We start from the raw sequence: 17,899 nt of genomic DNA, 5'->3' as shown, positions 1-17,899 counted from the left end.
TGAGGTCTTCTTTAACGGTCTTCAGAAGAAACCAATAAGCTTGTAGCTGAAAGCCACGTGCAGAAAGTCATAAAGAATTGGGAGACAGATTTAGCATTGGCTACGTTTAAATGCTGAATTTGATATTGTGTTTAGAAATTCCAAATTACGCCTTTTTCAAATTTAGCATTTTCCAATAAAAAAAACATTGGATGTGCTGATATTCATTCGGGTTTTGATATGGTCCAACGAGTCCGTGATGAATGACATGTTAGGGCACAGTATTCAGACTATGAACAGGTGCGTGTAAATGGGAATATAATTGGAACATTTTGTGTACATTTGAATTTCAGATTTTAGGGAAATGCACAGAAATCCAGTAGAGAAATGTGAAACTTGTCATTTTGGGCGACTCAAACAGAAGAAAAGCATTTTTGAGTGAAGCGGGACGTAAAGACTTTAGGAATCTCCAAAACAAGCTGAATTTCCAGATACTTTGACCTTGCTGTCTTTGAATAACTCAAATATTTCTCCTCCAGATTGTATTCAGGTACTAAGTGAAACTTAATGTGTCGTCATTATTCAATACAACACATAATTTAAAACGCATTACAATGTGGAGAAATGTCACAGTAAAAGTTAATGAAGCAAGGTGAAACTTGGCCCTTCAGGAGCAAAAATAATGAGTTTCAGAAGGAAATATTCCTTAAACGGCTCCATTTTCCTGAACTTAGTCATTATATTTTTCCTCTCAGCGGTGACTCAGCATGTTGAATTTTCTCTGTCCAATCTTAACATTAATATATTTTAATTTTCTCCTTAGCGGTTCTACATGGATCCCACTGCACAAAGTTGTTGTTTTTTTTGCTCGTGCATAATAACTAATAAACTGTCGTTAATGAGGTTTCCCGAAAAGTATCACAATGAGTATTAAAACTGCTTTTTCTTCCTTTTATTAGACATGATCTCCTCTGGATTATTAACAGCAGCAGCAGCACATGATGATGACCTTAACATTAAATCCAAATGCTCACTCCCTTCACATCTTTAGGGAAGACATTACCGGGTGTTACCACGGCAGCTCTGACCATGCAGGTCACAGCAGCACCAGGACGAGATGTTGACAGAGACGGAGACCCATCGCCTGAGGTGCAAGTCTTTGAAAAACCAGGGAGGAGGGAGGATGGGAGCGAGGATGACTCTGTAAAAGTCAGAGGCATCGATGGACCTAACAGAGACGTCACAACCTCTGTGATTGCAAGAACGAAGCCTCTGGTCAGCAAAATGATCACAAAAAATGGCACCAGGCCCAAAGTTCCTGAAAGGCCCACATTGTACAAGAAGCCAAATTCCTCAGGCCCTTCCCATTTCAACACAACCAGACCTGTGCCTGGACGGAAAAAAGTTGGCCCAGGCCCTTTGAAAAAGCTCCCAGTGGGGCAGAAGAAGAAGACACCAATAGCACCCAAAAAAACAAAACCAGGTGTCCCTAATATAGCAGATAGGAAGAAAGCTTTGAATGTAAGAGACCCAAATGTGGATGCATCAAGCACTAAGAGGAGGGATGACAAAAATCCAGCTCAGATGTCTGGGAGTGACTCAGACACAAACAGAGAAAGTAGCTCCGAAGAACCAACTGTTGGTCCCAAAGAGCAACCAGATGTTGGCATGGCAAGCCAAGGAAACGACACTGCTCCAGTGTCTCCAGAGCCAACTGGGACTGTTGGAAGCCAAGAGAAGAAATGTATGAACAAAGTTAAAGTGACACACATCAGATTACCCCATCGGGGCAGAGGCAGTGGGTGCAGAGGGGATGGAACAGTGCTGGTTGGAAAGACGCCGGGTTCAGATCAAGGCTCCTCTGAAACGGATGATTCGAAACCCTCTTCGGCGGAGGCAAACCTCGACTATACACCGGATCCTTTCCATAAACTCGTGACGGACACTTTCGACAGGTGGAACATCACAACATTTTCTGTTCACCTGTCTAACCCGTCAGACCTCTCTGTTAATGCAGAAACAGTGAGGAGGCAGATTTTTAGGGGACTGAAGCCGTTGCCGCCGTCCTCGTCCAGGTCATTATCGTATTCATCATCGCCATCGCAGTCATCTACCTCGCAAACATCATCACATTCATCAACACCCCTCTCAGGCTCAGATGAATCAGATTCAGTTGGAAGTAATAAATTAGATGTTGATAACAGCAGAACTGCGACTGACGTTACGTCACCTGAAGACGGAGAACTACCACCCTCAGGAAGAGGCGGCGCACCTCTTTTACGCCAAACACCTGCAAAACAAGGATACGTTACATCACCTGAAGAAAGAAAGCCACCCTCATCATCACCACAGTCATCAGCAGCACAGTCATCATCGTCTCCGTTATCTCCGTCTTCAGCACCACCTTCACCGGCATCAACAGCAGCACCATTATCATCATCAGAGTCATCGGCTGCACCATCGTCATTATTGCCGTCGTCTCCGTCCTCTGTAGCACCACCTTTATCATCATCAACTGCAGCACCATCATCGCTAAAAAATGTTATTTCTTTCCCTTCATCGTCGCCCCTTTCCAGCTCTGATAAATCAGTTGGAAGTAATGAATTAGACGTTGATAACAGCAGACGTACGACTGACGTTAAGTCACCTGAAGACAGAAAACTACCACCCTCAGGAAGAGGTGGTCAACCTCTTTTCCGCCGAACACCTGTAAAACATGGATACATACGTCGCCCACGCCCAAACTTTGGGTTGATTCAGAACAAAACCCGTCAAAATTTTAGAGATCCGCACCATTTGACTCCTCGTGCGAACCTCACCCGAGGAGGAGAGACAGAGACCAGACATACATCCACAAGTGAATTATCGTCTCCACCATCTTCATCAGCTAAAGAGGAATCTTCCTTAACTGACAAAGTTATGCCAGTGAGGGATACAAGTGGAGACAGAGATGGGGCAACTGCACCTGCACCCTCTGAAGATGACAAAAACCAGAAAAAGAAGCCAACAGAAAGACAACAAATCCCAGTTGGCCATATTCCTCAAGTGAGGGATGCAAGCGGAGACAAAGATGGGGCGACTACACCTGCACCCCCTGAAGATGAAGAAAACCAAAACAAGATGCCAACAGAAAGAGGACAAATCCCAGTTCAGCACATTTCTCCAGTGACAGATCCAAGTGGAGACACAGATGGGGCAACCACACCTTCTGAAGATGAAGAAAACCAGAAAAAGATGCCAACAGAAAGAGGACAAATCCCAGTTCGGCGAATTCCTCCAGTGAGGGATGCAAGTGGTGACAAAGATGACACAACTATACGTGCACTCTCTGAAGATGAAGAAAACCAGAAAAAGATGCCAACAGAAAGAGGACGAACACCAGTTCGCCGTATTCCTCCAAAGGGAGGATACTTGCGTCGTCCAGTCTTTGGTGCTCTTCAGAACCGGACACGTCCCTATATGAGGCTGCTGCCTCCCCACTCTCGACCCTTAAAACCTGCATCAGAAATGAGAAAAGAGGCGTTATCTTCCACCGAATTGCCAGCCACTTCTGCTTCCAGAGAAGCATATCCAGCTGAAGGTGCAGGGCCAATAGTTGCAGGGAATGAAGACAGAGTTGGGACAAGTATGTCCTTAACAAGCACTGAGGTTAATCAGACTGTCAGAGGAAGTGGAGTGCCTTCCCCCCATAGCCCAAACACCAAAGTTGGTTATTTCCGTCGCCCGCAACAGTATGGTGGACGTTTTCAAAACAAAACCCGTCCAAACCTAAGACCACCTCAGTTTCCAAATAGAGGTCCCATGCGCAAGCCTTTTCCAACCAGAAACCTGAATGGAGGCAGCGGCATTCCAGTCGGAAGTCGGATTAGCCAATTAGATAAAGATCGTGCACCCAAAGTCCAAGATAACCAGTTAGGAGAGCAGGCTGCTCCCATGCCTACTCAAGGAGTCCAAATTAAACAATCAGGAGAACAAGACACTGCAAAAGTAATTACAAGTTCCCAGATAGATGGCTATGACACTACCGTGAGACCACAGATTAAAGACTTAGAGGTGGAGGTTAATGCTCTAGACCAAACTATTAAATCTGAGGAAGAAGAAAAAAGCACCCCAGAGTCAAACTCTGACACCCATAAAGAAAGAGTCAACGCTGGCAAAGATGCTGACACTACAAGTCAAGATAGACAGACTATCGATCAAACTTCCTCTGATTCAGGACATGGAGCCCCAAAACCAGTCACACTTCCAAAGAGACAACCACCAACGTCACCACATCACACCCAGATTAGACACTACACCAGCGGGAGCCAAAGAAGACCAGAAACAAAAACAAACAATACTGCAAAACGGTTGTTTGACAGGAAACCAGAACAAGCGAAACGCAAGGATCATGTCGGATCAGATGTTTCGTCTTCGGGAGTCACAAGGGAACCTCTGGACTATGTTGGAGTCACAAACCGGACCTCAGATGGATTTACGCTCATATGGGACTCACCGGAAGACAAGTACAAAAACTTTGTTGTGACAAGCCAAGATGTTGGGAAAAATGAAAAGCCAAAGCAGAAGGAAAGCAAGAACGATCCAGAAGAAAAACAAGAGGATCCTAAGAAAGAGGGTGGAAATAGAGAGGAAGAAGCGGACCACCGACCAGCTACAAAATCAGAAAACGGAAGAAGTGAAGATGAAAATAAAGTGCCTGAAAGTGCCTCTATACCAGATCCAAGGATCCAAAGCGGCCCAAAGGCAAAACCTGTCACAGGAAGTCACAAAACCTTCAAAAAAGTTCTCCCTGGTTCAGCTCGCTCCTTCCAGTTTGAGAATCTGCCCCCTCTGAAGGAATACACGGTGACGTTGCTCGGGAAGGGTCCCGGCCTTCTGTCCAGACTGCACAAGCTTGTCATCAGCACAGGTACAAGCCATTGTGACAGTGCGTAAAACAACTTTAATCACTGCTGCACAATGCTACAACATTGCTGTCAATGTTGTCACGTCCTCTGCAGACAACTTGCTCTTTTCACCCTCGAGTAAAAAAACTGTTCGCACACAAATCTTAAATCTTTCCTTCGCCACACATCTTGTGCTGATTTCAGCAAAACGTCATTCGCTAACTAATTGTCACTCGTGTGTAGTTTGACTGAAAATGTGTGCTCACTCACTAAATGCTTCCTCCATGTTCATTTCAAGAGCTTAAGCGCTGCGGTGCTCTTAAAAACTGTAAGCTCTCGATTTACAGTTTCACTCCATGTGTTTCTTATTTAATCACTGTTTTGGTGACGGCGTAACCTGTTTTGTCAGTTTTCAGTGAGTTTTGATGTCTCTAATGTGGTTGTGTTTTGTGTTAATCCTGTGTTTGTGCACCCATTTGACGCTTTCATGAATGTGTGACATATTTGTGATTTGGCATTCATACATTTTAATAATCAACATTCTCTCAACCTTAAACATAGACTCAGTTATTTGATGTCAATCCTCAGATGTGCATTGACAGTTTGTCACAGTTTTAGCTAGCTAAGTTGTGCGCTGGCTAGCTTGTTGTGGCTTGTAGCTGCAGGTTAATGTCAGCATCAGCTTTCTTTAGCATTTTGGCTGCAATAGCTTGCAAACTGTGCAGTTTAGCCAACCAACGTAAGAAAATGTGCAGACACAACTGATGTTACACACTTAACGTAAAGTTGTAACTAATGAAAAACTGTTTTGGTTTGATTTGGGAGAAGAAACATGGTGCAGACTTACCTTAACACTTAAATTGCGCAAAGTGAAAATGAAAATATAAAGTAATGGAAAGACATTAATTTTGAAAAAAATCCCATTTATCGCAAAATAATAAAATAAGTTACACTCGCATGAGGTGGTATTTCAGGCAATTAAAAAAAGCCATATTTTGTAAAACTGCAGTGGAAATGCTTTTTTGGCTTTTTTAGGTCACATGATGTTATGGTTATGTGCTTGTCAGTAGGAACTGGCTCCCTCATGATGCAGCAGGAGCTACAAGAGCTGTTATTGCATCACATAACTCTGAGAAAGTCGAGCGGATCATCCGGAAGTTTTGAATCCACAATTCCTCTGTGAAATCGTGGACTATCAGCTCCCAGAAATCCCTCATACGTGGCCGCTCCCACGTAAAAGGGGCTCGCTTTTCCATCATTGCTCCATAACACGCCTATGCCTGGATTGGAAATAATGACGGCTAGTGTGGTGGCTGCAATAGAAATGAAGCTGCTGATGTTTTTTTTATGAATGTTATTGCAAGAAAAGAAAACGCAGAATATCACACAATCATCTCACAATTGTGTTTTATCAATATTTCAAAGATATCGCTTAAGTTTTGCGTAAATCTGTAATGGAAACCCGCCTAATGTCACTCCCGTCATCTGTCAGTGGTTTTAATAATTTGGCTATAACAGACAGTGAAAGCACAAACAGCTACAAGCCACATTAAAACTTTATTTCCAGGACTGCAGTGTGGCAGCAAATGAAGAACAATATCCATATTTATTTATTTTTACTGAGTTGACATCAAATGAGAGTTCAACAGTAACAACATAACAGCACAATTCATTCACTGCTGCTCTGGTTTTCTCTCATTCAGGGTAAGCTAACAGCCAGCTTCACTGACACCCCTTCACCTCTCACCCAAACCAGGGTAAGACCACAGCTGGTCTCTGTACGTTTGGTCTGTCTTCACCTCTCACATCCACGTTTTAACCCCATGAGTTTACAAGAAAAACAAATGAAAGACAAAAACATATCAAGTGGATATTTTATCATTTGATGGGTCTGGGTTACAAAAAAAAAATGTTTCGGGTAACATTGACAGGATGCATGCAAACTTTCAGTGACACCCAGCACAACTTTGAGTTATGCCTATTTTTAAAGTGTGTAATTTCTATCTGGAAAATCATTCACACCATGGTGAGGTTGAAAATAATAATTTTCCAACACTTTAAATGTTGGATTAACCCTTTAAGACCCCCAAACAATGTGGCGTATTTCTTTTAAAAACATGGGAAGAAGGCAGTGAGCAATAAAAGGAAAAATGACCCCAAAAATAGCATGAAATTAGTAAAAGAAGAAGAGAAATATCTGGAAATTAGTGATAAAAAAAGAAAGAAAAGGAGAAAAAAGAATGTAAAATTAAAAAGGCAAATGAGTCTTGAAAAAGTGCTTAAAATTAAATACAAATAAATAATAAGTAAATAAAATATCATTATATAAAAATATAATATAATATATAAAAAATACTACTTCATGCTGTCCACCTGGTGGGCTAAGGTGGGCGGGGCTAAACGCCGTTTCTGTGTGCATGTGACCAGGCAGGAAACGTGTCACGGAGCTGCTGGTCTGATCTTTGTCGCTCTCATCGAACATGTCGACGCTGTACGTCTCTGCTGATACCACCCGAGACTTCGCTGTGTGCATTTCATAAACGTCTGTGCTATCAAACCTTTTTTTATCAACACCCTGAGGCATTTCCTGGAGCGTTTGTGCATCAGACTGGTCATTTTTTGGCATCACATCACAGCATCTCCAGCGGCGTTTGTGCCACAAAATCCGTCTTTTTCTAAGTGAGAAAAAGACGTTTGTTTGTGCTTTCAAACCTTGGCATTTGTTAGCGACACATTGAGGCATTTCCAGCGGCATTTGTGTCATAAAGCTTGTCTTTGTTGTAATGATGTATCGAGATGTTTCCAAGACGTTTGTGCCATAAAACTTATCTTTTTTCTAATGATACTTCGAAGTGTTTCCCGGGCATTCGACTTTAGGGATTGTTCGTTATTTATGGGGGGGGGTGGTTCAAAAAGTGAGAGGAAAGTGGAAAAAAAAGCATTTGGGGACTGATTAAGATAAATATTAAGATAAATATATATATAAATAATTTATAAGAATATTCATTTAATATGATAAAAATTTAAAGCTATATATACACATATAGCTTTTTACTTTTTAAAGCTACACACACACACATACACATTTATATAAAATTATAATTGTTATTATTTTTGCTTTTTGTTGAAGTCAATATCTTGTTTTTGTTTTTTTTTCACTTTTTTTGTTGCTTACTTTGAGGTAATTTTCTTGCAACTTTTTAGTTAGTCCTTGAGGATTTTTTGGTGATTTCTTGCAAAATTGCTCTTCACCCTCTTCCCATATTTTTAAAAGAAATCAAGAAAGGGCTAAATGTCCTCAATTTTTTTTGTTCTTAACATTAGCTAATGTGGTGTTATATTGCTGAAATTCTTAAATGTATTGCAGGAAAATCGGTTTAGTTTCTTTTTTTGTGAATATGGAATTTTCCAAAAGCTGTGTTATAGTGCTTATTAATTCAACCTTATCTTGACTAAATTCTAGCATTACATCAAAAAAGTGGATCATCCCGTGCTAACTCACCCAAATTATTGCAAAATCCACAACAAAACAATAATAATACATTTTATTTAGTTTTAGCTTTTCACAATACTTACAGATGTTGAACAATGCAAAATCAAATAAAGTCAGTAACACATAAAATAAGAGAATAAATAAAAACAAAATGTATAAAAGCAAGACAAACAAGCATGAAATGTGACCATGAACTGGGAAGCCCTAGGTGAGTTGGCTTGCAGTGACTCATTTAAACATGTATCTTTAGTTTTTGAATTGCGTCAGACCTCTGTGTTTTACGAGCAGCCCCTGAACGCAGCACAGGGGCACAGACCAGACAGAAGACGGAAGCAGGCGGCAGATCGTCGCGGAGTGAAAACACGGTCCAACAGTCCGATCAAACTCGATACTAAAAACAAAAGAAGTGTCTGTTTTGGGGCCAAGATGTTTTCCCTCGCAGCGTTTGTCCTTTTGTGGACAGGACTGACGGTAAACTGCGGTAAGTTTTGAGCTTTTTGACTCGATCATATGTTATGGTTGAAATCGAAAGTAAAAACACACGAAGTTGTGACGTCTTCTTAAATTCGGATCTCAAGTTTAATTTGTTAAACTTGACGTTGAGTATTTTCATTTTTGATAATGTGCACTAATTCTGTAGGCTCAATATAAAAAAACAAGCGGGGGGGGGGGGGGGGGGGGGCAGATTTAGCACTCACAGATCGTTGTTCATTTTAGGATATGTGTACACTGTTGTATCATGGCGTCAGTATGAAGGAAGTACCGATGTTGTATGGTAGCTTGTTTTGTGTTTAAAATACAACATAAACTTCCTTTTCTTTTAAAAAAAATTGTCGTACAGATGAGACTAAAAAAACAACAGCTGGTCTTATGGCAGGTTTATTATTGGTATCAGAAAGTTGGACTTTGTTATATTTTTTGTTCATTCACTTTTCCTAAATTATTTATTGTATGATAGCAGATTGAGTTATTATTGCTGCTTTTGGGGATCATATTGATCTGTCAGTGACTCATGGAGTCATGTTCTGACACAGTTTGGCAGCCATGTCGTTATTGTTTATTGCTCTTTAATAACTGACTCGACTTTTGAACACCACCCTCCTGATTACCGTCACTGAGGTGAACAGACAGCATTGTTCAGATTTTTCTGGCCTGATGTGCAGCCTGAATTGGCTCATAAACAAAGTTGGGTTGTAAAAGTTTGAATTATTTTCTGAGTTTTATTTCCTTGTTTTTCACTGGTTTTCTTTTCCTAATTCGAGCTTAATACCAATACTGGATTTTACATAAAAACATGATGTATTTATATATATCTTTGATAACACACATGAAGTGTTATAGTAAGTGGGACAGGAAAAGACAAACTCTGATCTACACAGCTGTTGATTACACAGGCGTTTACGTGTGTAGCCATGACCAGAAGCAGTAGAAGAGTTGATTTGTTCATGGACAGAATCCATTTTACTTTAAATAATTTTCTTCACAAAGAAAGACCACAACAAGCACATGTGGGCCTCGTCAAATCTACCGGCGCTCATCTGCCTTGTCTAATAAATATCTGTCCGTCTCTGTGATTCTCAGAGAGGCATTCCCTCACCTACATCTACACGGCTCTCTCCAAACCTGCCGGACTCCCGGGTATCCACGAGTTCACAGCCATGGGACTGCTGGACAACAGGATGATCGACTACTTTGACAGTGAGACCCAGACGAAGGTTCCCAAACAGGACTGGATGAAAGAGCGCCTGTCTCCAGATTACTGGGTCAAAGGCACACAGTCCCGCCAGAGCAAGCAGCAGTGGTTCAAAGTCAACATCGACATCCTGATGAAGCGCATGAGACAGAACGACTCAGGTAAGATCCAACCAGGAACACCTTATGATGAAATCAACGACTTTAACCCTTTAGGGACTTTTTGGCACATTTAACGCACTTTACAGTCTCCATTTTTGGTAATTTTGGCTGTGTTCATGCATATAGCATACATTTTTGCAAGATTGTGCATGTTTATTGGTGAATTTGCAGCTCAGCTCCTACAATAAGTCTAAAATACACTGTGGAAACTAAATAGTTACATTCAGACTGTTCAGGTCCAAAAATGCTCCATTCAAACTGACATTTTTGATCCCACAGCCATCTAAGCAGAAAAACATGACTTGTATTTTTTCTGGGTGTCATTCTGGGCTTTTGACTTGGAATTTGTCATTTTGACTATTTTCCACCTGATGAGGAAAGGCTTAAAGAGACAGGCACTGAAATGGAGCATTTTAGACAGAGGCTGAATACAGATGTTCCGGCACAGACAGTTTCTTGAGAGGCTTTGGCCTTTATAAACATGACCAGTAGACGCTTAAAATATAAGTATGAACCTTAAAATGAGTGTAATGTTGCCTCTTTAACCAGGAAACCACAAATGTTAAATTTGCCTGGATGTGTAATTATCCTTTTACGTTTTTGGCATTTGTGTCACCGTCCTGCTTCTCTGTGTCGTTCCAGACGTCCACGTTCTTCAGTGGATGCACGGCTGCGCAGGCAACTCACAGCCTGATGGCAGCATTAAGTTTGACAGCGGCATGGACATGTACAGCTACGATGGAAAGGACTTCCTGTCCTTTGATGACATCCACTCAGTCTGGGTCGCCCCAACTGATGCGGCAGTCCCGACCAAGAGAAAGTGGGACGATGTCCCCGTCCTGAAAGAATACACCAAAAGCTACCTGGAGAGCGAGTGCGTGGATTGGTTGGGGAAGTTCGTGGGATATGGACAAAAGCAGCTAAAAGAAGCATGTATGTATGACAGAAATCTCTTGAATATTTATTTTCTACAGATAACAGAGGTACGTTTAGGACAGTTTTGCTTTCTTAAAATATAAAACTTAAATTTAACTCTTCTTGAAACAACTGGGATTAAAAAAAAAATCCATAAAACATTTTTTTTTGTTGAAGTAACTGACACACATCTTTAGTAGCAGCCTTATTAATGTCATTGTCCAACCACTGGATCCAGTATGACCTGGCTACTGGAACCCAACTCTCATTAACAACACATTCATCACTGAGACCTTTATATGCAGAAAGAAATCTGATAGGAAAATTATAAAATGAATTAAGTCTCACAGCAGTGGTCTACGTTTTTGTGTCATACTTGTCTTATAATGGAAAAAATGATAACTCTGCAATTTAGGGATGGATGATATTTTTAGGCAATCATGCGATACACAACATATATCTCAATATTTTAAAATTTCCTCTAAACTACCGTATACTACTAAAATAAAAAGTATTAAATGAACTGCTGTTACAAATAAAGTAGCTACTGCCATATAGTAAAGTTACATAAACTACTGTTATACTATAGTTTTAGTAGTTAAATAAAATACTGCTATAATGTTAAAGTATAAAGTTAGATAAACTACTGTTTATTTGGAACCCATGGTTCTTTTATTTTGAAGTACTCGGCTCTCTGGCCAAAATCGTTGAGTTTTTTGTTGTGATCTTAAAAAAAAAAGTGTTGGTGATAACAGCAGAAATCAGCATGTTGACTGATTCTGGTATTTCATTTAAAGCCAGTTTCTGCTGATACCGATGACGTGCAGATATAATCTTGCATCCCAAGTTTTTTGAACATTGATGCCTGTAAACATGATCTATGAAACCCAAAATAAAAGTTTTAATCTGAAAATGAGAGAAATACATCCTCATAAATGTTGATCAACATTCTCCAGGTTGTCCACAATTAAATTATTACCTTTTCATAAGACACACCTGTACCCCAAAATTGTTGCTGTACGCCGTTGGATAGAAATTAAAAGGTTTCTGTGATGACGTGTGAGTATTGAATTCAAGACAAGACAAGATGAACTAAAGGTTTATCTGATACAAGGAGGAAAAATTCTGGTTTTGCAGCAGCATAAAGGCAGAAATACAGATAAATACCAAAAGAAATATATAATTAATAAAGGATAATTTTGAAATATATTGATCAGAAGATAAAAGACATTAAAAATGGCTTTTTGTGTGTGTGTGTGTGTGTGTGTGTGTGTGTGTGTGTTTGGGTGCGAGAGGCAGAGAGCTGCAGGAGAGAGAGTGAAAAACCAAACGCCAGAGCGAGCTTCATGCTGGTGCCTAAAAAACGAGACAGTTTATTTACAATGTTTGCGATAAAGTCATTTAATACATCAAACGTGAAACAAGCCGCAATATATCGAGTTTCTTTGTGTATTCTGTTATTCTTCTTATTATTTATTATTATTTCTTCCTCCAGCACCTCCAAAGGTGTTCGTGTTCACAAAGAACACCAACGTGAAGTCAAACGTCATGTTGACGTGCCTGGCCACAGGCTTCTACCCAAAAGACATCGTCCTGCGGATCAAAAGGAACAACCGTATCCTGACTGAAGACGACGGCTTGATGTCCTCGGGCGTCCGACCGAACGAAGACGACACCTTCCAGAGAAGAGACAGCGTGGAGATTTTAAGGAGCGACATATCTACGTTCACCTGTGAGGTCATTCACGCTGCATCTGGAGTTCATGTGGAGAAACTTTGGGGTAATGTGTTTTTTTTCCAGTGTGTCATATTTATTTCAAAATGCTGCCATTGACATGTCTGTAATCATTCATAGCAGTAAATTCATCGTAAGTCACAAAAAAGATTATTAAATTAAACCCCAAAAAACAGAAATGATGTTCAAAGTGAACAGAATAAAAAACTAATGTGAATGTTTTCTGGGTTTTTTTTTAGATCACCAACTTCCTCCCGAGTCCGGAGGAGCTATAATCAGCGGGGTGGTCGCAGGCCTGATTTTGGTCTTGGTCGGGATCACTGTGTTGCTGGTTTTCCTGTTTAAAACAGGCAAAATTGGTAAGTGTGTTATGTAATTGTCATCTTTTAACTACCAGTGGAGTGGAAAACAGGGGCCCTGCAGGTCATTGAATTAATCAGTCTAAAAACAAGGCCTTAATTGGTCTTAAAATGTCTTAAATTAACTTCCATAAGTCTTAAAAATGCCAAGATACAAAAGGTAGGATTTTATGAATCCTTTTTTTCCTTGACCTTGTATTGTTAAATCTCAAAATAATAGGTAATGAAACAGCCTTTTCAACAGGTAACTTTAAAAAACTCACAGAATACCACTTGCAGTACTGTCACCCAAAATCATGTTTTTCATTACAGTCAATATTTGGGCAAAAAGTAAAAGTAATTGGTGTCAGCCCCCCCAAATTTGGTCATTGTGAAAACACTCATAAATTTCATTCTGAGTGAGATTTAAAAAGTGTTTAAAAAGTCTTAAATTTCTGCTGTCTGTGAGCTGTAGGGACCCTGGAATACATTTGTTCCAAATTGAGTTTTATTTTCTGTAAAAATGAAAAAATTCACAAACATGGACAAATTAAAATCATGAATATGTCATCATACTTCAATGCAGTACTCAACATAGTGTCTTTACACCAAATAAAAAGTACTGGCTGTTAGAGTCTTTTCAGCCATAAGTTAATATTTGAAATCGGTATCAGGTGCAAAGGTCTGTAATTATTTTATGATGGACTTCATGAGCTGTTCAGAGGTCAGAGGTCACACTGAACAGCAGCTCTGTCAGTCAAAAGTCTTTGTTGTCGTTAATTCACTAAACTGAAGGTTGACTGAGCTCACAGTAAAAATCATACAAGAAGAATTAAAAGAAAGTCGTGGTGCTGCTTTTTGTAATAATCCAGAGTAATTAAATTATTAAACTTGCTTAAACTGGTATCTGTTGTGCTAACTTGAGCTGGGTCATTCAGGTGATTTACCTAATGTCATTTTTTATTTTTTATTTTTTTCTTCACAGGATCACGTGGCTCTGGCAGCAGTTCCTCCAAGGGCGTACCGATTAAACCTATATATTCTGGTAGTCCCAAATTATCATCTGCTCTCCTTTGATTGGGCGTCAGCAGGACGCTGCAGCTACAATTAACATATCAGCTACAGCTGAGATTAGAAACATCGAAAGACATGCAAAGAAGGCCCACGGCTAGAATCAGATTATCCTTTTCTTTATTCCTGCCCAGGCTTTTACTTCACATTTCAAAAATATGAAAATGTCGTCTTTATGTGTTTGTTTACACTTTGTCTTTATTAACAGGTCCGCCACTTTCCGTTACTGTCATCAATTCAGGTAAGTGTTTTATTTCTCTGCGATGAGCTCTGTTACTCCTGAAGCTGTTTTTGTGATAATGATACTTCAATTTTTACAATCAGAAAGTTATTAAAGCTGCGTTTTGCAGGGTCAGTTACTGTTTGTACCCAATTTGTTGACATGGCAAAAAAAGGAAATGGATGTATTATAGAGTAACATTAAAGTTACACATTTCTGTTGTTTCTAATGTTTTCTCTCTCTCTCTCTGTGTCTGTGTGTGTGTGTGTGTGTGTGTGTGTGTGTGCGTGCGTGCGTGCGTGCATGCGTGTGTGTGGGGACAATAAAGCACAACTCAACACAACTGCTGAGAAAAAATCTCTCAAAGGTAAGTTTATTTATAGAAAATGTAAAGAAAAAGTGAGTTTGCATTGAGCTCTGTTACATTAAAATGTGTGAATTTAATTTTTTATTATTATTGATCGGCTATTATTGATCGGCTCCCTGTTGTGAATACAGTGCGGTGCACAGGAGACGTTTTTTTGTAGGCCAACTCAGAAGTTAGCGACGCCCTGATTTACTGGTCAAAAATACGATGAGGTTTTTCCCTGGATCCTGGATTATTGCAGAAAATATGAATTGAAAACAGATTTTTATTGTACTTTTTTTTCAGCAAGATAATCTTCACAATTGAACAAATACACCAGTCACATGATTTCAAACATCGCCGCCATTTAACCTTTTTTTTAGCAGTCGCCTTTTAATGTTAAGACACAAAAGCTTATAGCTAATAAAAAATTTCCATTTCCATTTTTTCTGTGTTCACAGGTTCGAATGAGTCCTTCGACAGCAACAGCTCTTCCGACTCTGGCGTTTCTAGTGAGTGTCTTTGTCCGCTGATTAAAAAGTTGCATCAACTTAATATGTTTTTAGTTTCTATTGTATGTGTAACATATTACTTCTTTTCACCCCTGCAGCCGATAACAACAAAAACTCCAGCCCAGAGCCCGACAGCCCCCTCCTGCAGAGGAGCGAGGAGCCAGAGGAAGTCTAAAGTCTCTGCACACGACGTCATTTCCATCAGAGAACATCGAGGCTCACTGAGCTCTCTGGAGCCAAATTTACCAAAACAACAATGAACATTACGGTGGGAAAGAAATTATGAGGGACGTTTGAAAAAAATCAATGAGCACTTCTACAATCTGAAAAATGTCTCCACCGCCTCTTTAAAAGGGTTCATGGCAAATTGGCGTGGCAGCGCGGAGACGGAACTTGAGTAAGTTTGAGTTTAAATGCAGACAACGTCAACGCGGACTCGTGTTGTTGCATTTTGTAGCTCTGAAAGCAAAAGAATCAGCGCTGAGATAAAGTGTCAGTGTTGTCTGAGGCGCGAAAACTGAGCAGAGCTCGTTCTGATCACGATGGAAATTCAGGAAACTTTGACCTTTCAGATTAAATGTTAACATTAATTCAGAAGCACCTTAAAAAAAATCCTAAAAATCTGAAATTAAACTCGGTCTGTGCAAGAGCTCGGGAGATAAATTATCATTATTTTTTATTTTGTTTTTTTGTCTTAATTAGGATAGGACAGCTTAAGTTTGGAAGGGGGAGAGAGAGGGGATGATGTTCAGCGAAGGGTCGCAGGCTGGATTTGAACTCGCGGCCTCTGTACATGGGGCGCCCCAGGAGTTAAATATTAACCCTTTGAAACCTGAGCGGATGGTTTGATTTCTTTCTATAACATTGGGGAAAAAAAGGCAATGAGTAACTTTCCCTCAAAATACCTAAAAAATATTTTAAAAAGAAGATAGAAAAAATGTCTATGTTTATAATTCTAATAATTTCATATTTAAAGATATTTTAATTTTATTATATATTACATTTCTAAAGTTAAGTATTATATATTATATATATATATATTATATATTACATTCATAAAGGAACTAATTTTTCAGTACTTTATAAGTAATTTTCTTGTTTCATTTTGTTTGTTGTCCTAATTTGCTCAGGTTTCAAAGGGGTAAAAGCGCGAGCGGTGGAGATGTTTGTGCCTAATTTCTAACAAAATTGTGCTTGAGTCTCGCTCTCTGGTGGTGAGGTTATTGATACTGTGTTGTTAAAAACCAGGGTGTCTATCTGTCTGTCTGTCTAAAATATCTCCATATCTATATAGCTATCTATACCCTTAACAGAAGGATTTAAATTAACTGAATAAAAAAATACGTCAAAAAAGTGCCTTAAAAGAAGAAATGGAAAAAAAATCACTGCAAACAGTCGTGAGAGGGGAAGTTTAACTTCTGCCCTGGTCGACATTTGGCCCGTGACGGTGAAGTTTTCGTGAACTGAGTCTGCAGATAATCAGAGATCAGTTTATTTTTGTCAAACTCGACCTGCACTTACTGTTGCTCAGAGAAAACTGAAGAAATACTAATAATGTGATTTGAAGTGAAGGGGCTGCAGTTTGTAAATACATTGGTATCATTTAAAAGGCTTTCTGAAGCAGAAGAAAGCACGCTCGTCCCATCCAAACTTGGTGCAGTAACTAAGTGATAACTGGAGCCCTGCAGTGTGGGAGCTGAGTTTATTTCATTTCAAACAAATAAAGATGACAATAATAAAAAAGAGTCTCCATCAGGGAAACTAAATGTGTTCGAAAAGCAGCAAGAGGAAGCAAAATGCTCATCTTGTCCCGCCTGCACCTTTATCATTCAAAAGGTGAAAATTTAAAGGACAAGTATTTTGCCGCTGCAGTCTGAAGCTCAAAAATGATTCCCACGAGTCCCAAAAACATGAGTTAATCTGGTCAGTGTCGAAGTATACCAGCCCCCCTTTGGCAAAAGCCTTTAAAATGTCACTTTATCATTTTTATATTTGAAAACGTGGTATTATACTTCATCTAAAACTCACTGCTGTAAATACACGTTCTGCTGTTATTATAGACTTAAGTTGTAAAATATATTTTTAAAGTTTTGAATGTGCAAGTTTATCACAAACGTGACGTGATGTGATGAAATCCGCTCCCGTCTTTGTGAAATAAATCAGTCGCTCTTGTACTGGATTCGTCGTTAGGACATTAAATGCCTTTCAGTTAGGTGAAATTATTAGTTTGCAGAAGACAGAAATTTCCCTTTGAGCAGATTATTTTTGCAGTTTAATGGTATGTAAAGTGCTTGTTTTGTCTGTTTTAATCAGATTTACAAACATTATTTGTCAAATATTGTCTGTGCAAAGCAAATGCCTTTTTTCTTTTTTAGCTTTTTGGGTTCATTGTTGCTTACATAGGTAATACATATAGAAGAATTAAAATCCACTCCTAATGTTTAAATACTTTAGGGGGTAAAACAATTAAAAATGAAATACTTATTTAAAGAAAAAGATCAGTTTGTCATTCTAGGAAATCTCAGGTTATCCTAAAATATCCTCATTATGT

At 39.4% G+C, this 17,899-nt stretch overlaps 1 protein-coding gene and 1 pseudogene across 1 annotated transcript; both read left to right on the top strand.

The window, feature by feature from the left end:
• Positions 1-6,679, top strand: part of LOC121957371 — a 46,133-nt pseudogene extending 39,454 nt beyond the window's left edge.
• A 1,828-nt stretch (positions 6,680-8,507) lies between these two features.
• Positions 8,508-16,059, top strand: LOC121957718 (H-2 class I histocompatibility antigen, Q10 alpha chain-like). Its single transcript, XM_042506463.1, has 10 exons — positions 8,508-8,839; positions 9,940-10,212; positions 10,855-11,145; positions 12,623-12,907; positions 13,101-13,220; positions 14,185-14,244; positions 14,479-14,511; positions 14,819-14,857; positions 15,298-15,348; positions 15,447-16,059. The coding sequence occupies exons 1-10, from the start codon at positions 8,548-8,550 to the stop codon at positions 15,521-15,523; spliced, it is 1,521 nt and encodes a 506-aa protein (XP_042362397.1). The 5' UTR covers positions 8,508-8,547; the 3' UTR covers positions 15,524-16,059.
• Positions 16,060-17,899: the final 1,840 nt, after the last annotated feature.

Source organism: Plectropomus leopardus, chromosome 18, assembly GCF_008729295.1.
Source record: "Plectropomus leopardus isolate mb chromosome 18, YSFRI_Pleo_2.0, whole genome shotgun sequence".
NCBI lineage: Eukaryota > Metazoa > Chordata > Actinopteri > Perciformes > Serranidae > Plectropomus > Plectropomus leopardus.
This window is presented reverse-complemented; position numbering and strand designations above follow the sequence as displayed.

Coding starts and splice junctions, on each gene's coding strand:
- LOC121957718 (XM_042506463.1), top strand. CDS start 8,548: ATGAACTGGGAAGCCCTAGGTGAGTTGGCTTGCAGTGACTCATTTAAA. Junction 14,245..14,478: donor GATTAAACCTATATATTCTG/GTAGTCCCAAAT, acceptor CTTTATTAACAG/GTCCGCCACTTTCCGTTACT. Junction 15,349..15,446: donor TTCCGACTCTGGCGTTTCTA/GTGAGTGTCTTT, acceptor TCACCCCTGCAG/CCGATAACAACAAAAACTCC.